Raw genomic sequence first — 18,230 nt, 5'->3', positions numbered from 1 at the left:
TGTGCGAGGAAGGGAGCATCGTGTCCATGGAGACCCAGCAGGAGCCGACCAAAGCGGGTGCGGTGGCGGCGCCGCCGGGGGTTGCCGGCGAACCGGCCGTCGGAGGCAGAGTTCTTGACAGTAAGATTTGTTCTTTCTTTCAGCTACTCACATGTGCTCTGCTCTCTCGTGTTACTCTGATCGATCCATCTTGCTGCTGCAGATGGGCCTCCAGCGCCAGCAACACCAACAACACCTCCGGGTTCAGCAACCGACAGAGGTACGTACATCCTCTGCTTCGAGTTCTGGTGAATCTGGTTGTAGGTTTCCCCTTTTCGAAAAAAATTTAATTTGTCTGGTATGGTATGAGTGCAAAAAAAAACGAACTGAGCAAACTCATCTCGACAGATGCGGTGCTGGCCAAGGTGGAGATGAATCGGAAGCTGTCAATGGTGAAGGCGTGGGAGGAGAACCAGAAGAGCAAGGCCGACAACAGGTTCGCGTCTCATCTCAAGCTTAACTGAACTGAACTTTATAACACAAGGGAATTCTCTGCATCAATCTTTGGTACCTACTATCTTAAGTGGTGCAGGGCTGAGCACAAGATGTCGTCCATCCTATCATGGGAGAACACCAAGAAGGCGGCGGTCCAAGCCAAGCTCCGAACACGGGAGGTATGTCAAATCTGAAAACTCTGAACGCCGCTTTACTTCCTGTCCCTTTAGTCGCAAAATTCAGTTCAGTTTTTGTTTTGTAATGCGTTAGACTATTAGCTAATATCTTTCTCGGATGGATATGCAGGAGAAGCTAGAGAAGAAGAAGGCGGAGTACGCTGAGAAGATGCGGAACCGTATCGCGATGATCCACAAGGAGGCGGAGGAGCAGCGGGCCGCCGTGGAGGCCAGACGGCAGGAGGAGATGATCAAGTGCGAGGAGACGGCGGCCAAGCACCGCTCACAAGGGACCACGCCCAAGAAGAAATTCCTCACCTGTTTCGGCTGAGCAACCACTGAATATAATCATATTGATAGAAAGTTGTGGACTAGCTTAGCTACAAGATGTCATCTCTCCCCTGCTCTTGCTTTGTTGGCTTGGATCGTGCACTGATGTGTTATACTCCCTCCGTCCCAAAATAAATGTCTTAAGCTTAAGCTTAGTACAACTTTGTACTAGAGTTAGTACAAAATTTGAGACACTTATTTTAGGACGGAGGGAGTAACTTATTTTTTAAGACGGAGGGAGTATCTGGGAACTGTACCACTAGCTTTTTTTTAGAGTGAATGTGTGATGCACATACATAATGTCGTGCCGCTTGTTCTGTTTCGGTTTGTGAGGTGTGATGTAAGGTGTGTAATTAAACGGTACTCATATTTGGGAAATGCCAAGAAATGTTTCCTAAGAGTGTCACTCTGGTTCTTGTTATTCAGATATGTTCTCTTCTTTTTAGGGCTTTCAGAGAAGTTCGCAGGCAGGCAGGTTCAGACTTCACGGATTGTCAGGCTCTCGCCACACTTTGGCAGAGTTCACACACTGCCCGGCCCGGCCCCTCCCAGGCAATGCCGCATCCTCAGTTCGATTTCTACTGCAGGGAAATCCTACTTGCCGCAAGGCCATTTGTGGCAACGTGTGAGTTTTTCTTTTTTCGTAGATTCGTTTATTCAAAATGTTTTATTTTTTAAACCGTGTGTTCAAATCTCGAACCGTTTTTACTGTTGGATTCCTCGCGTCGAGATCTTCAAAACTAGAACTCATGTTGATAGGTTTTGACAAAAAAAAAACAAAAAAACCGAATCAGAAGCATGTTTTTTTCCTTTCCGAAAGTCTTCTTCGAGAGGCACGGCCGCAAAACCAAATCCCTGCCTCTTGCAGAAGGGTAAAAAATGCATTTTGTTTTCGTTTCCAAGAGGCACAGTGCCTCTCGCTCAAGCAAAACCGTGCCTCTTACGGAATGAAAGAAAAATGCGTTTATTTTTCGTTTCTGAAAGACACGGCCGTGCCACTCACGGAAGCGAAACCATGCCTCTCACGGAAGGAAAAGAAAGAGAAAACGCGTCTTTTTTCCGTTTCCGAGAGGTCGTGCCTCTCACGAAACGAAAAAAAGAAAAAATGTGTCTTTTTTCCGATCGCGGAAGCAAAACCATGCCTCTTACGGAGAAAAAAACGAGTTCTTTCGCGAAAAAAAATTCCGATTATTTTTGTCAAAATACTAAGAAAGACCGATGGAAACCCTAAAAGCCGAAAAAAACCCATCTAATAAGCTGAAAACACATGTGAAAAATATAAAAACAAAACAAAATTTAAAGAGCATGCCCAGAGCGCGACACGTGGAAGCTGCTGAGAGCACGACACGTGGAAGTTCAGCCCACCCCAAGTGATGGTTGGGACGCTCCCGAAGGAGGGCTCCTCAATTAGTTGCTATCCTTCTAGGTGTTTTCTAGTTGGTCTTTTCTGGTTTTGGAACTCTCTGGGAGGTTCCCAAGCCTTTTTTTCCTTGTTTATCCTCTTTTTTTCTATTTATTTCCTTTCTTTAATCTCCCTTTCATTTCCTTTTTTTCGGTTTCTCGTCTTTCTTTATTTTTGTTTTCTTTCATTTCTCATTTTTATATTTTCACTTTATTTTTTTTCAAAGAAATGTTCAGAAATTTAAAAAATGTTTGCAATTTTTAGAAATTGTTCAGTTTCCCAACAAATGTTTCTGTTTTCAAATTTCTTTCAGAAACTTCAAAAAAATTAGTATCCCCGAATTTGTTCAGTTATTTTCAAAAAAAAATCAGAAATTCAAAGAACAATATTCCAAAAACTCCAGAAAGTTTTGTTCGCAAATTAAAAAATGTTAGCAAGTTTTTAAAATTTTTACTGTTTCAAAATTTTGGTTAAAAATTTAAAAATGTCCATGATTTCAGAATTTGTACCTGCATTCAAAAATTGTTTGGGGAATTTCAGAAAATGTTCGTATTTTTCATAAAATATCATATTTTCTAAATTTGTTCACAAATTCAAAAATGTTCATGTTTTCATAATTTGTTCACAAATTTTCCTTTTTGGGGGAATTTCATTAAATGTTAGCGTTTTGAAAAACTTGTTCGTAATTTGAGAAAATGTTCGTGTTTTGCAATTTTGTTCATGTTTTTTGGAAAATGTTTGCATTTCCAAAAAGGTGTGCTTAGTTTCAAAAAATGTACTCGTTTTCAAATTTTTTCTTTTTTTTTGAAGTTTGAGATTCCCAAAAATATTCGAGTCTTTACAAATTTGGTTCAGTTCTAAAAAAGTATTGACTTTATGAAAAGGAAAAAAATATATTCTTTCAAAAAAAAAACCTTTCGCTGCCTATAGTTTATATAAACTGAGCTGCCAAATTTAAAACTCAAAATCTATGTACTACAGTGGTAGGGACATGGTTCACTCACGTTAGGTCACGTGTTCGATCCTACTCACGCGCACTTTTTTTGCGAGGTGTTCTTTAGGTTTTCCTGCTGCTATTCGTTTCTTTAAGCGTCGCGGTGTCAAACTTGCACGAAAGTAAGCCTGTCGCACTTGGGGCGCATTTTTTTGTTGATTTAGCTTGGCTGCTGCAATTCTTAGGTTCGATTCCCACTTGGGGCGCATTTGTTTGCTGATTTTTTATCGCGCGCAACCGCAAATGGGCCGACCCAGATCAGCTATCCCATGTGCGAATTGTCGACTATGTTCCGCAAAAAGCGGCATATAAAAGGTCTCGGACGTCAGCGCCGCCATGTACGTCTGCGTGTTCGTCTTTCTTCCTCCCAGCAAGCTGCGAGCTTTGCTTCTCTGATTCTATACTTGTCCCATGGGTTGTCTAATTGTTTTCTACCCTCTAGTCTCTAGTTTCTCGATCGGATGGCAAATGCTGCTGTCCAGGTGATAATTCATCCCCCCCTTCCCCCCAACGAGAGGCCAGAGGTAGATTATCGACAAGGTATGCCTTGGCAGATATTCTCATAATATGTGATATTGATGAAGATTTTTAATTGCTCTAATATCTGTTGGGGAACGTAGTAATTTCAAAAAAATATTTACGCACACGCAAGATCATGGTGATGCATAGCAACGAGCGGGGAGAGTGAGTCCACATACCCTCGTAGACCGAAAGCGGAAGCGTTAGCACAACACGGTTCATGTGGTCGTACGTCTTCACGATCCGACCGATCCAAGTACCGAACGTACGGCACCTCCGAGTTCAGCACACGTTCAGCTCGATGACGTCCCGCGGACTCCGATCCATCAGAGCTTCACGGGAGATCAGCACGACGGCGTGATGACGGGGATGATGTTGCTACCGACGCAGGGCTTCGCCTAAGCACCGCTACGATATGACCGAGGTGGAATATGGTGGAGGGGGGCACCGCGCACGGCTGGGAGAGATCAACAGATCAACTTGTCACTACTAGGGAAAAACCTATACACAGAATCTTACCAGCACGCTCTTCAAAATACCACGCTACTGCTATTTAGCAGCAACGCCTATCGTCAAAACGCGCTGCTGACAAGAAAATAGCAGTAGCGCATCCACCGCATACAGAGCTACTGCTATAGTTGCCATGACCTCGCCCCCCCGCTAGTTATAGCAGTAGCGCACTATACTAAACAGCGCTACTGCTATTCAGATTAGCTGTAGCGCGTTTTGGCAAACGCGCTACAACTATCCCTACCTTATCCCCACGCGCACGACCGGCCCTCTCACTCACACTCTCACTCTCGCCCGCGTAACCGTCGTCGTGCGCCGCCGCCGATACCGCCGCCTTCGTCCGTCCGCCGCCGAGGTACTCCCCTCCTTCCGTCCCTCCTCCCTCCTCCTCGCACATCCTCTCTCCGCCTGCGGCCGCCCCTCCCTCCTCCGCCGCCGCCCTCCTCCCTCCGCCTGCGGCCGCCCCTCCTCCCTCCTCCGCCGGCAGCCCTCCTCCCACCGCCCTCGACCTCGCCGCCCCTAGCTACCTATCCGTCGCCCCCACCCCCTGCCACTAGTTAGTACTAGATTTAGTAGTAGTAGATGTTAATTTAGGGTTCATAGCTAGTACTAGATGTTGCTTAGTTAGTACTAGATTTTTAGTAGTAGTAGTGGTAGTTGAACTACTTTAGTTGTAGTTGAACTAGTTTAGTAAGTAAATTAATAAACTAGTTGAACTAGTTGAATTAATAGAAATAATGTATTTTTAGTAAGATAATTAATATAACTAGTTGAACTACTTTATTTTTAGAAAGAACTAGTTTTTTTTCTATTTATAGTAAGTTTATATTTAGTAAGAACTAGTTGAATAAATAAAACTAGTTGAACATGTCATATTTGTTGTTATTTTTTAGTTTAAGCAATTATTCGGGATGTATTAGTGATAACTTATATGGTTTCAGGTGACCACCGTCGTCCCGGTCACCGACCCCCTCCGACATCCCCGCCGTCGTCCCAGTCACCGACCCCCTCCGACATGGAGGTGAGACCAGCCAAATATCCTTGTATATCTTGTGTTGTTGCTCAAATAGGATATGTGGTTGCCCAAGTGGCCGTTCATGTTCAGTTTACATCTCCGAGTGGCCTATGTTTCGCCGGAGTGTTGATTAATTTCCGTTCCGGCAAATTTCAGGCGCTCGATATGTCCTTTTTTAGCAAAGGTCATGCCGGATTTTGTCGTGAATTCTGGCATGACTTGTGCTAGAATATGTACAAGTTTAATCTTTGAATTATGATTGTAGGAAATGTCGTACTCAGACGACGACGGTCTCCCGGGGGAGTGTAGCTGGTGCCACGACGATCGAGGTATGTGCGACAGGTTCGTTCGGCTGGACGAAGATCGGTGCTTCAGCATTAAGCTCGAGGAGACCTTCGATTGTGAAACGGTACGCAACAACGACAAGTGTTTTTTTCGTAATTAAGCATGACTTCAACTATTTCAACGTCTAATTTTCATATTTTATAATTCGACTAGCTTATCCCATGTCATGCAAGACGCTATGTCTTGGAGAGAATGGGTTTTGAAGACCATAAAAATTTCGAAACAAAGAAAATACACCTAAGGACCCATCATGATATGGATTTTGAAGTAAATCTGTGCAATGCTCAGAGCGTAACCCGTTTTGGTTGCCAAAATTGGGAAGCACTTTGCAAAATGTATGGTTTTTATGAGGGTATGATTGTCACCATGGATCTTGGTGATCCTGACAGCGAGGAAGACAATATGGACATTTGGGTCCTTGTTGATACGCTTCCGATTGTACCGCTATGTGAGTTTCTCAAACATAGTTATTAACTAATTTATATTGTTTATTTCAAAATAGTTGATAGCTTATTTCCATTGACAGCTTATTTTGATTCTTCAAAGACTGTGCGGAAGATGGTAGATAAAACCCACTACACCGATGGCAACGAAATAACGTATAAGGAGAAAAATCATCTGATCGCATTTTGTACTCTTCTTGAGAATTACAATGACTATTATCGAACTCCTCCAAATTATGGTGAATACGTGCCACTAGTGCATGTGTTGAACCACGATAACTTCTCTGGAGATACCCTGGTAAGATTTTTTACTATTACGACATCCGTGCATCTTTTGCATACTTCTAAAACTAGTACATCATTGCTAACTACGAAGTTATTATTATGTTTTTCAACAGAAACTCCCGATGGATTGTGTGCCTCATCTGATGTCTCTGCATGGTCGCCTCTCAGTTCTGAATATACTGCTAGGTAAATCTACGGAGCTCACCTGTGCATATCGGATTTCTAAAACCCGTGAACACATGATCATCAAAGAATGGAAGAAATGTGTGGACATTCGCAAGGAGGTTCTTGGAAGTAACATTCAGCGAAAGGCAAGAACTGGAGACATGCTAATCTCCATTCTCCATAATGAAGAGTCAGGGGCTATCTTGTTTTTTGCTATTTTACCTTAAAAAATGTAGTAGGTCTTAATCGAATGTAATAGCTCCTATGAGGTACAATATGTTTATTATGTGGTAGTGTGTTAGAGTTGATAATGATGATATTGAGGAGGTGTTATGTGATGTCAATGATGAAAACGATGATCTTGAGGAGGTGTTATATGACAATGATGTATTATGATGATAAGTTGTTAATATATGATGATGATGATGATATTATTATATCATGGGGTGAAAGAACCGCGGATTAGTTTCAAGTGGATGGACATCCACTTGAAACTAGTCCACGGTTCTTTCACCCCATGATGTAATAACTCATTATGATGTAAAAGCAATCTCTAAATTCCTGTTGTATGAAAACTTGTGTAAAGGTGTATGAATACAACATGAAATAGAAAAGAAATAAAATACTAAATAATAGTAGTAGCGCGGGAGAGGAGAAGCGCTACTACTAATTACCAGTAGCGATGTTCTGAAGAAGCGCTGCTACTAAGTCAATTTAGCAGTAGCGTGGGTCCATACGCGCTATTTGCTAACCATTAGCTGTAGCGCCTTATCAGTAGCGCTCTTCCCCGCGCTACTGATAGGCCCAAAACCCGCGCTGCTGCTAGGCTTTTCCCTAGTAGTGTGTGTCTAGAGGTGCCCCCTGCCCCGGTATATAAAGGAGCAAGGGGGGAGGCGGCCGGCCAGGAGGAGGGCACGCCAAGGGGGGAGTCCTACTCCCACCGGGAGTAGGACTCCTCCTTTCCTTGTAGGAGTAGGAGAAGGGAAGGAAGGGAGAGAGGAGGAGAAGGAAAAAGGGGGCGCCTCCCCCCTCCTTGTCCAATTCGGACTAGAAAGGGAGGGGGCGCGCGGCTGCCCTGGCTGCCACTCCTCTTCTCCCACTAAGGCCCATTAGGCCCAATATACTCCCCGGGGGGAGGGGGGTCCGGTAACCCCCGGTACTCCGGTAAATCTCCGAAACCTCCCGAAACACTTCCTGTGTCCGAACATAGTCGTCCAATATATCGATCTTTACGTATCGACCATTTCAAGACTCCTCGTCATGTCCGTGACCATATCCGAGACTCCGAACTACCTTTGGTACATCAAAACATAAAAACTCATAATACCGATCGTCACCGAACTTTAAGCGTGCGGACCCTACGTGTTCGAGAACTATGTAGACATGACCAAGACACGTCTCCGGTCAATAACCAATAGCGAAACCTGGATGCTCATATTGGTTCCCACATATTCTACGAAGATCTTTATCGATCAAACCGCATAACAGCATACATTGTTCCCTTTGTCATCGGTATGTTACTTGCCCGAGATTCGATCGTCGGTATCTCAATACCTAGTTCAATCTCGTTACCGGCAAGTCTCTTTACTCGTTATGTAATGCATCATCCCGCAACTAACTAATTAGTCACATTGCTTGCAAGGCTTATATTGATGTGCATTACCGAGAGGGCCCAGAGATACCTCTCCGACAATCGGAGTGACAAATCCTAATCTTGAAATACGCCAACTCAACAAGTACCTTCGGAGACACCTGTAGAGCACCTTTATAATCACTCAGTTACGTTGTGACGTTTGGTAGCACACAAACTGTTCCTCCGGTAAACGGGAGTTGCATAATCTCATAGTCATAGGAACATGTATAAGTCATGAAGAAAGCAAAAGCAACATACTAAACGATCAAGTGCTAAGCTAACGGAATGGGTCAAGTCAATCACATCATTCTCCTAATGATGTGATCCCATTAATCAAATGACAACTCATGTCTATGGTTAGGGAACTTAACCATCTTTGATTAACGAGCTAGTCAAGTAGAGGCATACTAGTGACACTATGTTTGTCTATGTATTCACACATGTATTATGTTTCCGGTTAATACAATTCTAGCATGAATAATAAACATTTATCATGATATGAGGAAATAAATAATAACTTTGTTATTGCCTCTTGGGCATATTTCCTTCAGTCTCCCACTTGCACTAGAGTCAATAATCTAGATTACACAGTAATGATTCTAACACCCATGGAGTCTTTGTGCTGATCATGTTTTGCTCGTGGAAGAGGCTTAGTCAACGAGTCTGCAACATTCAAATCCGTATGTATCTTGCAAATCTCTATGTATCCCACCTGGACTTGATCCCAGATGGAATTGAAGCGTCTCTTGATGTGCTAGGTTCTCTTGTGAAATCTGGATTCCTATGCCAAGGCAATTGCACCAGTATTGTCACAAAAGATTTTCATTGGACCCGATGCACTAGGTATGACACCTAGATCGGATATGAACTCCTTCATCCAGACTCCTTCCTTTGCTGCTTCCGAAGCAGCTATGTACTCCGCTTCACACGTAGATCCCGCCAACACTTTGTTTAGAACTGCACCAATTGACAACTCCAACGTTAAATATAAACACGTATCCGGTTTGCGATTTAGAATCGTCCGAATTAGTGTCAAAGCTTGCATTGACGTAACCATTTACGACTAGCTCTTTGTCACCTCCATAAATGAGAAACATATCATTAGTCCTTTTCAGGTATTTCAGGATGTTCTTGACCGCTGTCCAGTGATCCACTCCTGGATTACTTTGATACCTCCCTGCTAAACTAATAGCAAGGCACACGCCAGGTCTGGTACACAACATTACATACATGATAGAGCCTATGGCTGAAGCATAGGGAACATCTTTCATTTTCTCTCTATCTTCTACAGTGGTCGGGCATTGAGTTGGACTCAACTTCACACCTTGTAATACAGGCAAGAACCCTTTCTTTGCTTGATCCATTTTGAACTTCTTCAAAACTTTATCAAGGTATGTGCTTTGTGAAAGTCCAATTAAGCGTCTTGATCTATCTCTATAGATCTTGATGCCCAATATATAAGCAGCTTCACCGAGGTCTTTCGTTGAAAAACTTTTATCCAAGTATCCTTTTATGCTATCCAGAAATTCTATATCATTTCCAATCAATAATATGTCGTCCACATATAATATCAGAAATGCTACAGAGCTTCCACTCACTTTCTTGTAAATACAGGCTTCTCCAAAAGTCTGTATAAAACCATATGCTTTGATCACACAATCAAAGCGTTTATTCCAACTCTGAGAGGCTTGCACCAGTCCATAAATGGATCGCTAGAGCTTGCACACTTTGTTAGCACCTTTCGGATCGACAAAACCTTCCGGTTGCAACATATACAACTCATCTATCAGAAATCCATCCAGGAATGCAGTTTTGACATCCATTTGCCAAATTTCATAATCATAAAATGCGGAAATTGCTAACATGATTCATACAGACTTAAGCATCGCTACGGGTGAGAAAGTCTCATCGTAGTCAACCCCTTGAACTTGTCGAAAACCTTTCATAACAGGTCGAGCTTTGTAGACAGTAACATTACCATCAACGTCAATCTTTTTCTTGAAAATCCATTTATTCTTTATGGCTTGCCGATCATCGGGAAAGTCAACCAAAGTCCACACTTTGTTCTCATACATGGATCCCATCTCAGATTTCATGGCCTCAAGCCATTTTGCGGAATCTGGGCTCATCATCGCTTCCTCATAGTTCGTAGGTTCGCCATGGTCAAGTAACATGACCTCCAGAATAGGATTACCGTACCACTCTGGTGCGGATCTTACTCTGGTTGACCCACGAGGTTCGGTAGTAATTTGATCTGAAGTTTCATGATCAATATTATTAGCTTCCTCGCTAATTGGTGTAGGCGTCACAACAACCGGTTTCTGTGACGAACTACTTTCCAACAAGGGAGCAGGTACAGTTACCTCATCAAGTTCTACTTTCCTCCCACTCACTTCTTTCGAGAGAAACTCCTTCTCTAGAAAGGATCCATTCTTAGCAATGAATGTCTTGCCTTCGGATCTGTGATAGAAGGTGTACCCAACAGTTTCCTTTGGGTATCCTATGAAGACACATTTCTCCGATTTGGGTTCCAGCTCATCAGGTTGAAGCTTTGTCACATAAGCATCGCAACCCCAAGCTTTAAGAAACGACAACTTTGGTTTCTTACCAAACCACAGTTCGTAAGGCGTTGTCTCAATGGATTTTGATGGTGCCCTATTTAACGTGAATGCAGCCGTCTCTAAAGCATAACCCCAAAACGATAGCGGTAAATCAGTAAGAGACATCAAAGATCGTACCATATCTAGTAAAGTACGATTACGATGTTCGGACACACCATTACGCTATTGTGTTCCAGGTGGCATGAGTTGCGAAACTATTCCGCATTGTTTCAAATGTAGACCAAACTCGTAATTCAAATATTCTCCTCCACGACCAGATCATAGAAACTTTATTTTCTTGTTACGATGATTTTCCACTTCACTCTGAAATTCTTTGAACTTTTCAAATGTTTCAGACTTATGTTTCATTAAGTAGATATATCCATATCTGCTCAAATCATCTATGAAGGTAAGAAAATAACGATACTCGCCGCGAGCCTCAATATTCATCGGACCACATACATTAGTATGTATGATTTCCAATAAATCTGTTGGTCGCTCCATAGTTCCGGAGAACGGCGTTTTAGTCATCTTGCCCATGAGGCATGGTTCGCAAGTACCAAGTGATTCATAATCAAGTGATTCCAAAAGTCCATCAGTATGGAGTTTCTTCATGCACTTTACACCAATATGACCCAAATGGCAGTGCCACAAATAACTTGCACTATCATTATCAACTCTGCATCTTTTGGCTTCAACATTATGAATATGTGTGTCACTACTATCAAGATTTAACACGAATAGACCACTATTCAAGGGTGCATGACCATAAAAGATATTACTTATATAAATAGAACAACCATTATTCTCAGATTTAAATGAATAGCTGTCTCGCGTCAAAAAAGATCCAGATATAATGTTCATGCTCAACGCTGGCACCAAATCACAATTATTTAGGTCTAAAACTAATCCCGAAGGTAGATATAGAGGTAGTGTGCCGACGGCGATCACATCTACTTTGGAACCATTTCCCACGCGCATCGTCTCCTTGTCCTTAGCTAGTCTTTTCTTAATCCGTAGTCCCTATTTCGAGTTGCAAATATTAGCAACAGAACCAGTATCAAATACCCAGGTGCTACTGCGAGCTCTAGTAAGGTACACATCAATAACATGTACATCACATATACCTTTGTTCACCTTGTCATCCTTCTTATCCGCCAAATACTTGGGGCAGTTCCGCTTCCGGTGACCAGTCTGCTTGTAGTAGAAGCACTCAGTCTCAGGGTTAGGTCCAGACTTGGGTTTCTTCTCTTGAGCAGCAACTTGTTTGTTGTTCTTCTTGAAGTTCCCCTTTTTCTTCCCTTTGCCCTTTTTCTTGAAACTGGTGGTCTTGTTGACCATCAACACTTGATGCACCTTCTTAATTTCTACCTCCGCAGCATTTAGAATTGCGAAGAGCTCAGGAATTGTCTTATTCATCCCTTGCATATTATAGTTCATCACGAAGCTCTTGTAGCTTGGTTGCAGTGATTGAAGAATTCTGTCAATGACACTATCATCCGGAAGATTAACTCCCAGTTGAATCAAGTGATTGTTATACCCAGACATTTTGAGTATATGTTCACTGACAGAACTATTCTCCTCCATCTTGCAGCTGTAGAACTTATTGGAGACTTCATATCTCTCAATCCGGGCATTTGCTTGAAATATTAACTTCAACTCCTGGAACATCTCATATGCTCCATGACGTTCAAAACGTCGTTGAAGTCCCGGTTCTAAGCCGTAAAGCATGGCACACTGAACTATCGAGTAGTCATCAGCTTTGCTCTGCCAAACGTTCACAACATCTGCAGTTGCATATGCAGCAGGCCTGGCACCCAGTGGTGCTTCCAGGACGTAATCCTTCCGTGCAGCAATGAGGATAATCCTCAAGTTACAGACCCAGTCAGTGTAATTGCTACCATCATCTTTCAACTTTGCTTTCTCATGGAACGCATTAAAATTCAACGTAACAACAGCACGTGCCATCTATCTACAACAACATAGACAAGCAAAATACTATCATGTACTAAGTTCATGATAAATTTAAGTTCAATTAATCATATTACTTAAGAACTCCCACTTAGATAGACATCTCTCTAATCATCTAAGTGATCACGTGATCCAAATCAACTTAAACCATAAGCAATCATCACGGGAAACGGAGTAGTTTTCAATGGTGAACATCACTATGTTGATCATATCTACTATATGATTCATGCTCGACCTTTTGGTCTCAGTGTTCCGATGCCATATCTGCATATGCTAGGCTCGTCAAGTTTAACCCGAGTATTCTGCGTGTGCAAAACTGGCTTGCACCCGTTGTAGATGAATGTTGAGCTTATCACACCCGATCATCACGTGGTGTCTCGGCACGACAAACTTTGGCAACGGTGTCGTGGATTTGTCACGGCAGATGTCCTTAGTGTCAGGACTTAGTCGCGAGGCCAATGCATCTATGTAGTAGCTTGAGAGGGGTTGATCGGGACGAGAGACGCGACACACAAGACAAGGATTTAGGCAGCTTCGGGCCCCGGGAAACATCATCCGGAATAGCCCTACATGTTGTTTGTGGCTAGGTCTCATTATGCTCATGAGGGAGTCGCCGCATAAGCCGGCTCTCCTCTTAGATGTGTCTAGCCCTAGAGATTATTTTCTCTTGTCCCTCTTGGGGAGCCCTGCCCCTCCTTATATAAGTTAGAGCGGTGGGTAACATGTGGAGTCCTAGTAGGACTTGGACTAGTCTATCTTCTCTTACAAGTTGATTACAAGTCCAAGTCTTGCTTCCTTGTAAAGTAAATATTCGTCATCCCTTTCCTCTTAATCCGGCCCATCATAACGTGAGCCGGCCTTCTGGGCTTTGGGCCTTGTTGTCCATCTAACCCGCCCGCCGGGTTACTAATGAGTCGCCAAGATCGGGCAGGTTATCTGTGAATCGCCAAGCTTCGGGCGGGTCACCAGTGAGTCTCCAATTGCGGCCGGGTCATACCGCGGGGTATATCCCTGACATTATCCCCCAGTTTAATTTGGATTTATCCATGTTAAACTGATCCTGTAAAATAAACACAAGAACAAACTTGATAGGTTGTGCTCCGGGTTAAATATTTTCCTGAACCGGAACCTGATCATCCTTAAGTCCTTGTCATTTCCTCCTGGATGCATACTCAAGATCTTATAGCAAATCTCCTTTAAGAGATATGTCCAAACTTTGCCAATGCAAAAAATCCAGGCACTTCTTCTGAAAAACCCGGTTCAATAGGCCAGCTTCATAATCAATTTGCTGGCACTAGCTCTTGGAGAGAGATATTATAAGAAATAATCCTTTTGAGTCGGCCTTCAATGCTCTGACTTGACAAAAATATTGGTTTTGAAATATTCAACTGATATTCAGCCGGCTTAAAGATGTAGATCTTGCCGATTTATGATTGCCAAAATTGTCGGGTTATAAATAAATGATGCCGGCTCATGATTGTTGCAGTCACCAGGTCAATCTGGTCTGCTCAAAACTGAGAATTTGAAGATTTTTCTCCCTTATATGCATATCACCTGTAGCCCCCAAGTGCCGGGTTGTCATGCTTGCAACAACTTGGGACTTGTAATTGCCTTATGCTCATAAGAACTTCAACCAGTGTAGCCTCCAATGGCCGGGTCCTTATGCAATAATGAACATGGACTTCTGTATATATGATCATGTAAACTTGAGCAACAACGTGTAGCCCCCAAGGGCCGGCTCAATAAGATATTACTGAGCTGGGACTTTGTATATGATTCATTGATAATACCATCAAATGATGTAATTCCACCATGGGGCTTGAACCCACGTCCACAAGGTTAAGAGCTTTGTACTCTACCAACTGAATAATGGAACTTTCAATATAATGGATTAAGGCTTGTGTACCTTGAATTTCCGACAGGAGCAATTGGTAGCCCCCAAGGCCAGCTCATTTAAAATGTGATGAGTCGGGTCTTCAATAAGTTGAGCAAAAAATGACTTTGCATTAGCCCCCAAGTGCCATGGTGCATGCTGGCAGTGACATGGGACTTGTACATTCGATGTAATCTCGATTTGAACAATGTAGCCCCCAAGTGCTGGGTCGTAAGCCTGCAGCGACTCGGGACTATTTCCTCCATTGTAAAATAAATCATGCCCATTGATAAAAATAATAGCCGTTGCGCTAAAGCGACTTTGAAAACCTCAATCATAACACTGGTTATTGATAATCACAATAGAAATCCAGCCATGTTGGCTATTCAAGATTTGAATAATATAATCCGGTATGAAAACCTCAGTCATTCAATATCATCATGAAAATCCAGCCAGTTTTGGCTATTAAAGATTTGAATACCTCATCGGTTGACAAGTAAATTTGGAGTTTAAATACATGACGGCTCTTGGCCGATGATGACTTAATGCGCATTCATTGTAAGCCGGAATTTTTGTAACCCGGTGGCCTATAGCCCTTGAGAAAATCAATAATTGATAACCCTTTTGAGACACCAATTTCAGTGATGAGTTTGGACTGAAGCATTTATATAAGTCATAGTTCTGCAAATCCTGCACAGAGTTTAAGCAACATATGCCCTGGCGACTTAACGTCAAGAGCCAGGGCGGGTAACCACCCAAATGTAGTCTTACCCTGCACACAAGTAGATCACAAGAACCCTTGGCGGTTTGCCGCAGGGCGGGTCATAATACCTCACATATAACTACCGTGATATTGAATTTGTACTACCGGTTTACATGACCTGTGCAGTAAGGGTGATAACCCAATCTTTAGAAGCCAATGCTTCCACATAGATGATGATTGTCATAGCTGGCGACTTATAGTCAAAAAGTCAAACCGTGTTAAGCATAAACCACTCATATATATTTAAAAAGGTCTCAAGTCAAACCCAAAAATTGTTCGCAAAAAAGACTTAAAATTTTTAAGGCTTCTGATTCGTATACGATCAGAAAATCATTCCAAAGGGGTTGAGCTAAGATTCAAATACGATCATATAGCCCCCAGTGGCTTTGGCGTTGCCGATCAAGAGGGTACCGACAGCTATGTTCTCTTTGGTTCGAATACGACCTATGTTTGAACAGGAAGCCCCCAAATGACCTTGAGAGTTGTTTAACGACGCTGATTCGAATACGATCCACGTCGGACCCAAAATAGGTTAAGCTATAATTCGGATACGACCAAGAAGCCCCCTAGTGAGTTTGGCAGTGTGCCGATTAAAAGGGTTTCGACAACTATGTTCTCTTTGGTTCGAATACGACCTATGTTTGAACAGGAAGCCCCCAAGTGACCATATATTAGCATTGCACCAATCAAGAGGGTACCGACAGCTATGCTCGATGAGCAGGAAGCCCCCAAGTGACCATAATAAGATAAGCCGTAAGGCAGGATGCCTATCTTTGAACCGCGCATCATGGCAGCAAGTTTTTTGGCAACCTTCAATATTTCTTAGAACTCAAACTTGCGAGAGATTAATTCTTTTTGAACCGGAACTTTAAACTGGACTTGAAAGCTTCAAAAATTTGTGAGGGACAAATTTACCTTGAGCCGGATTTTGAGCCGGATTTGAGAGCTTCAAAAATTTGTGGTAAACAAGTTTCCCTTGAACCGGATTTTGAACCAGAATCTTTCTTTTTAAGCCAGAAATTTCTGACGACATTTAAATATTCGCCAATAAGGCAGTAGCCTCCGGGGCCGGGTTATTTTTTCCTCCAATGATCCGGAGTTCTCAAATCTGCTTTAAATTGGCAATCATTAACTGAGTCATGTCATCGTAGCCCCCCGAGTCTCAAGGTGACTCGAGGAGTTGTCTTGAGATTCTCAACATTTGACCGTGATATAAACCGGTATGAATCAGTCAACAGCTCAGTGATATAACTTGTCCTGCATTGGAGAACTTGTAAGCCAGCGTAATTGCTCTTTTAAAGAAAGCAATGTATAATATAAAAATATAATGAATGGATTTCACCTGATATGTCAGGCCAGTAGTTATCCTCCTCGTTGTAAGCCGGCGTGGACGTGTGAACCGGTCGCGAAAGCGGACGAGCGAGTCGTCTGTGGCGTTGTAAGCCGGTGCGGTCACGAGAGACGGCCACGGTGTTTGGAAGCTGGTATGGGCGGGAGAATCGACCGCGGGGGCGGACAATAAATCAATTGCGTGTATTGATATATCGGGGGTGGCAACCTGCGCAGGATGAGCGCTAGTGCAAAAATAATATTTGCTCACGCCCCTTTTGCAAGGAATAATGGTCCTGCGAAAAAATATCGCAGACCAGAGTAATTGTTCTCAAATGATTTAATATGTGCTGATAAAATACATAAAAAGGATAACACCTGGTATTTTTTGTTGGACGGACGAGTTGGCCGTGGCGTTATAAGCCGGTGCGGACGGTGAGTCGGCAGCGGTGTTGGAAAAATGTCACGGACACGGGTGAGCCGGCCCCGGGCACGGACGATGAGTCAGTCCCGTGTCTTGATGAAGCGGGGGGCGGCGACTTGCTTGCATATCCGTCCAGTAGTATGGCACGGACAAGCCCTAGTGCAATAACATTGGCGTGCGCCCCTTTGCGACACCTTTGTAACAAATAATGGTCCTGCGAAAAAAATACCAGGGCCCAAAGTAATTGTTCTTTGATAAAAAAACAATTATATTTAATAAAATAAAATTGGATGGATATCACCTGGTTTTTTATTGGCTGTGCAACTGGCGAGCGGCACCATGCTTGTTTGTCTGTACACATCAACCGCTATTATATAGTCTGATGCTTCACGTGGCGTGACCCTCCTCTTCTCCTTTCTTTTTCTTTGTCTTCAAGTGATGAAGAAATAGCAGTAGCTTTTGGTTGCAGTATGCCTTCAGGTGCACCACCGCAGGAGCCTTTTGGCCAGTCGACGTACGCGCGGGGACGCATCCAAAAAGAATCAGTCGCGGCGAGCCGACAGTTAGACAGGGCAAGCTATCACAGGCCAGCGCAGTGGGGACAGCGGGTCAACCCTGCAGCGGCTCAGTGCTCGACGTTGAGGGCGGCTTAAAACAAACCACGCTACAGTGGAGGCCTCGACAGTGAAGGAAAACGCCGGTGAGAGATCACAGCGGCGCGGCGGTTTGAACCTTGAAGTATGTCTGTACTGGAGCCTGAAAACGGCGGCTCAAAGCGGAACGACAGCGGAGAAGCGGAAGACCGGTCCAGCGACTCAGCGCCGAACGGCAACGGAGGAGTAGAGGGCCGGCTTAAGCATCCTTCAATCTGAATGGATCTGATTTTGTATTGCTGATGATGAAAATAACAGACGGGAGCATGAGCATCAACACGTACACCCAAACCATGGCCTTCATGTGAGATCCCACGTGAGTTGCA

The 18,230-nt window shown here is 43.3% G+C and overlaps 1 protein-coding gene across 1 annotated transcript; it reads left to right on the top strand.

Annotated features, from left to right (window-relative positions):
- Nucleotides 1-1,372, top strand: LOC119324884 (remorin 1.4-like). Its single transcript, XM_037598649.1, has 5 exons — nucleotides 1-120; nucleotides 203-259; nucleotides 388-475; nucleotides 572-653; nucleotides 781-1,372. Exons 1-5 carry the CDS (start codon nucleotides 27-29, stop codon nucleotides 979-981), a joined length of 522 nt encoding a protein of 173 aa, XP_037454546.1. The 5' UTR covers nucleotides 1-26; the 3' UTR covers nucleotides 982-1,372.
- The last annotated feature ends 16,858 nt before the right edge of the window (nucleotides 1,373-18,230 follow it).

The sequence above is a fragment of the Triticum dicoccoides genome, chromosome 6B, assembly GCF_002162155.2.
Source record: "Triticum dicoccoides isolate Atlit2015 ecotype Zavitan chromosome 6B, WEW_v2.0, whole genome shotgun sequence".
Classification (NCBI taxonomy): domain Eukaryota; kingdom Viridiplantae; phylum Streptophyta; class Magnoliopsida; order Poales; family Poaceae; genus Triticum; species Triticum dicoccoides.
This window is presented reverse-complemented; position numbering and strand designations above follow the sequence as displayed.

What these genes read in the sequence shown, in the direction of transcription:
- LOC119324884 (XM_037598649.1), top strand. Translation starts at nt 27, where the DNA reads ATGGAGACCCAGCAGGAGCCGACCAAAGCGGGTGCGGTGGCGGCGCCG. An exon ending in AAGAGCAAGGCCGACAACAG is followed by an intron (nt 476 to 571) that starts GTTCGCGTCTCA and finishes TAAGTGGTGCAG; the next exon opens with GGCTGAGCACAAGATGTCGT. An exon ending in CCAAGCTCCGAACACGGGAG is followed by an intron (nt 654 to 780) that starts GTATGTCAAATC and finishes ATGGATATGCAG; the next exon opens with GAGAAGCTAGAGAAGAAGAA.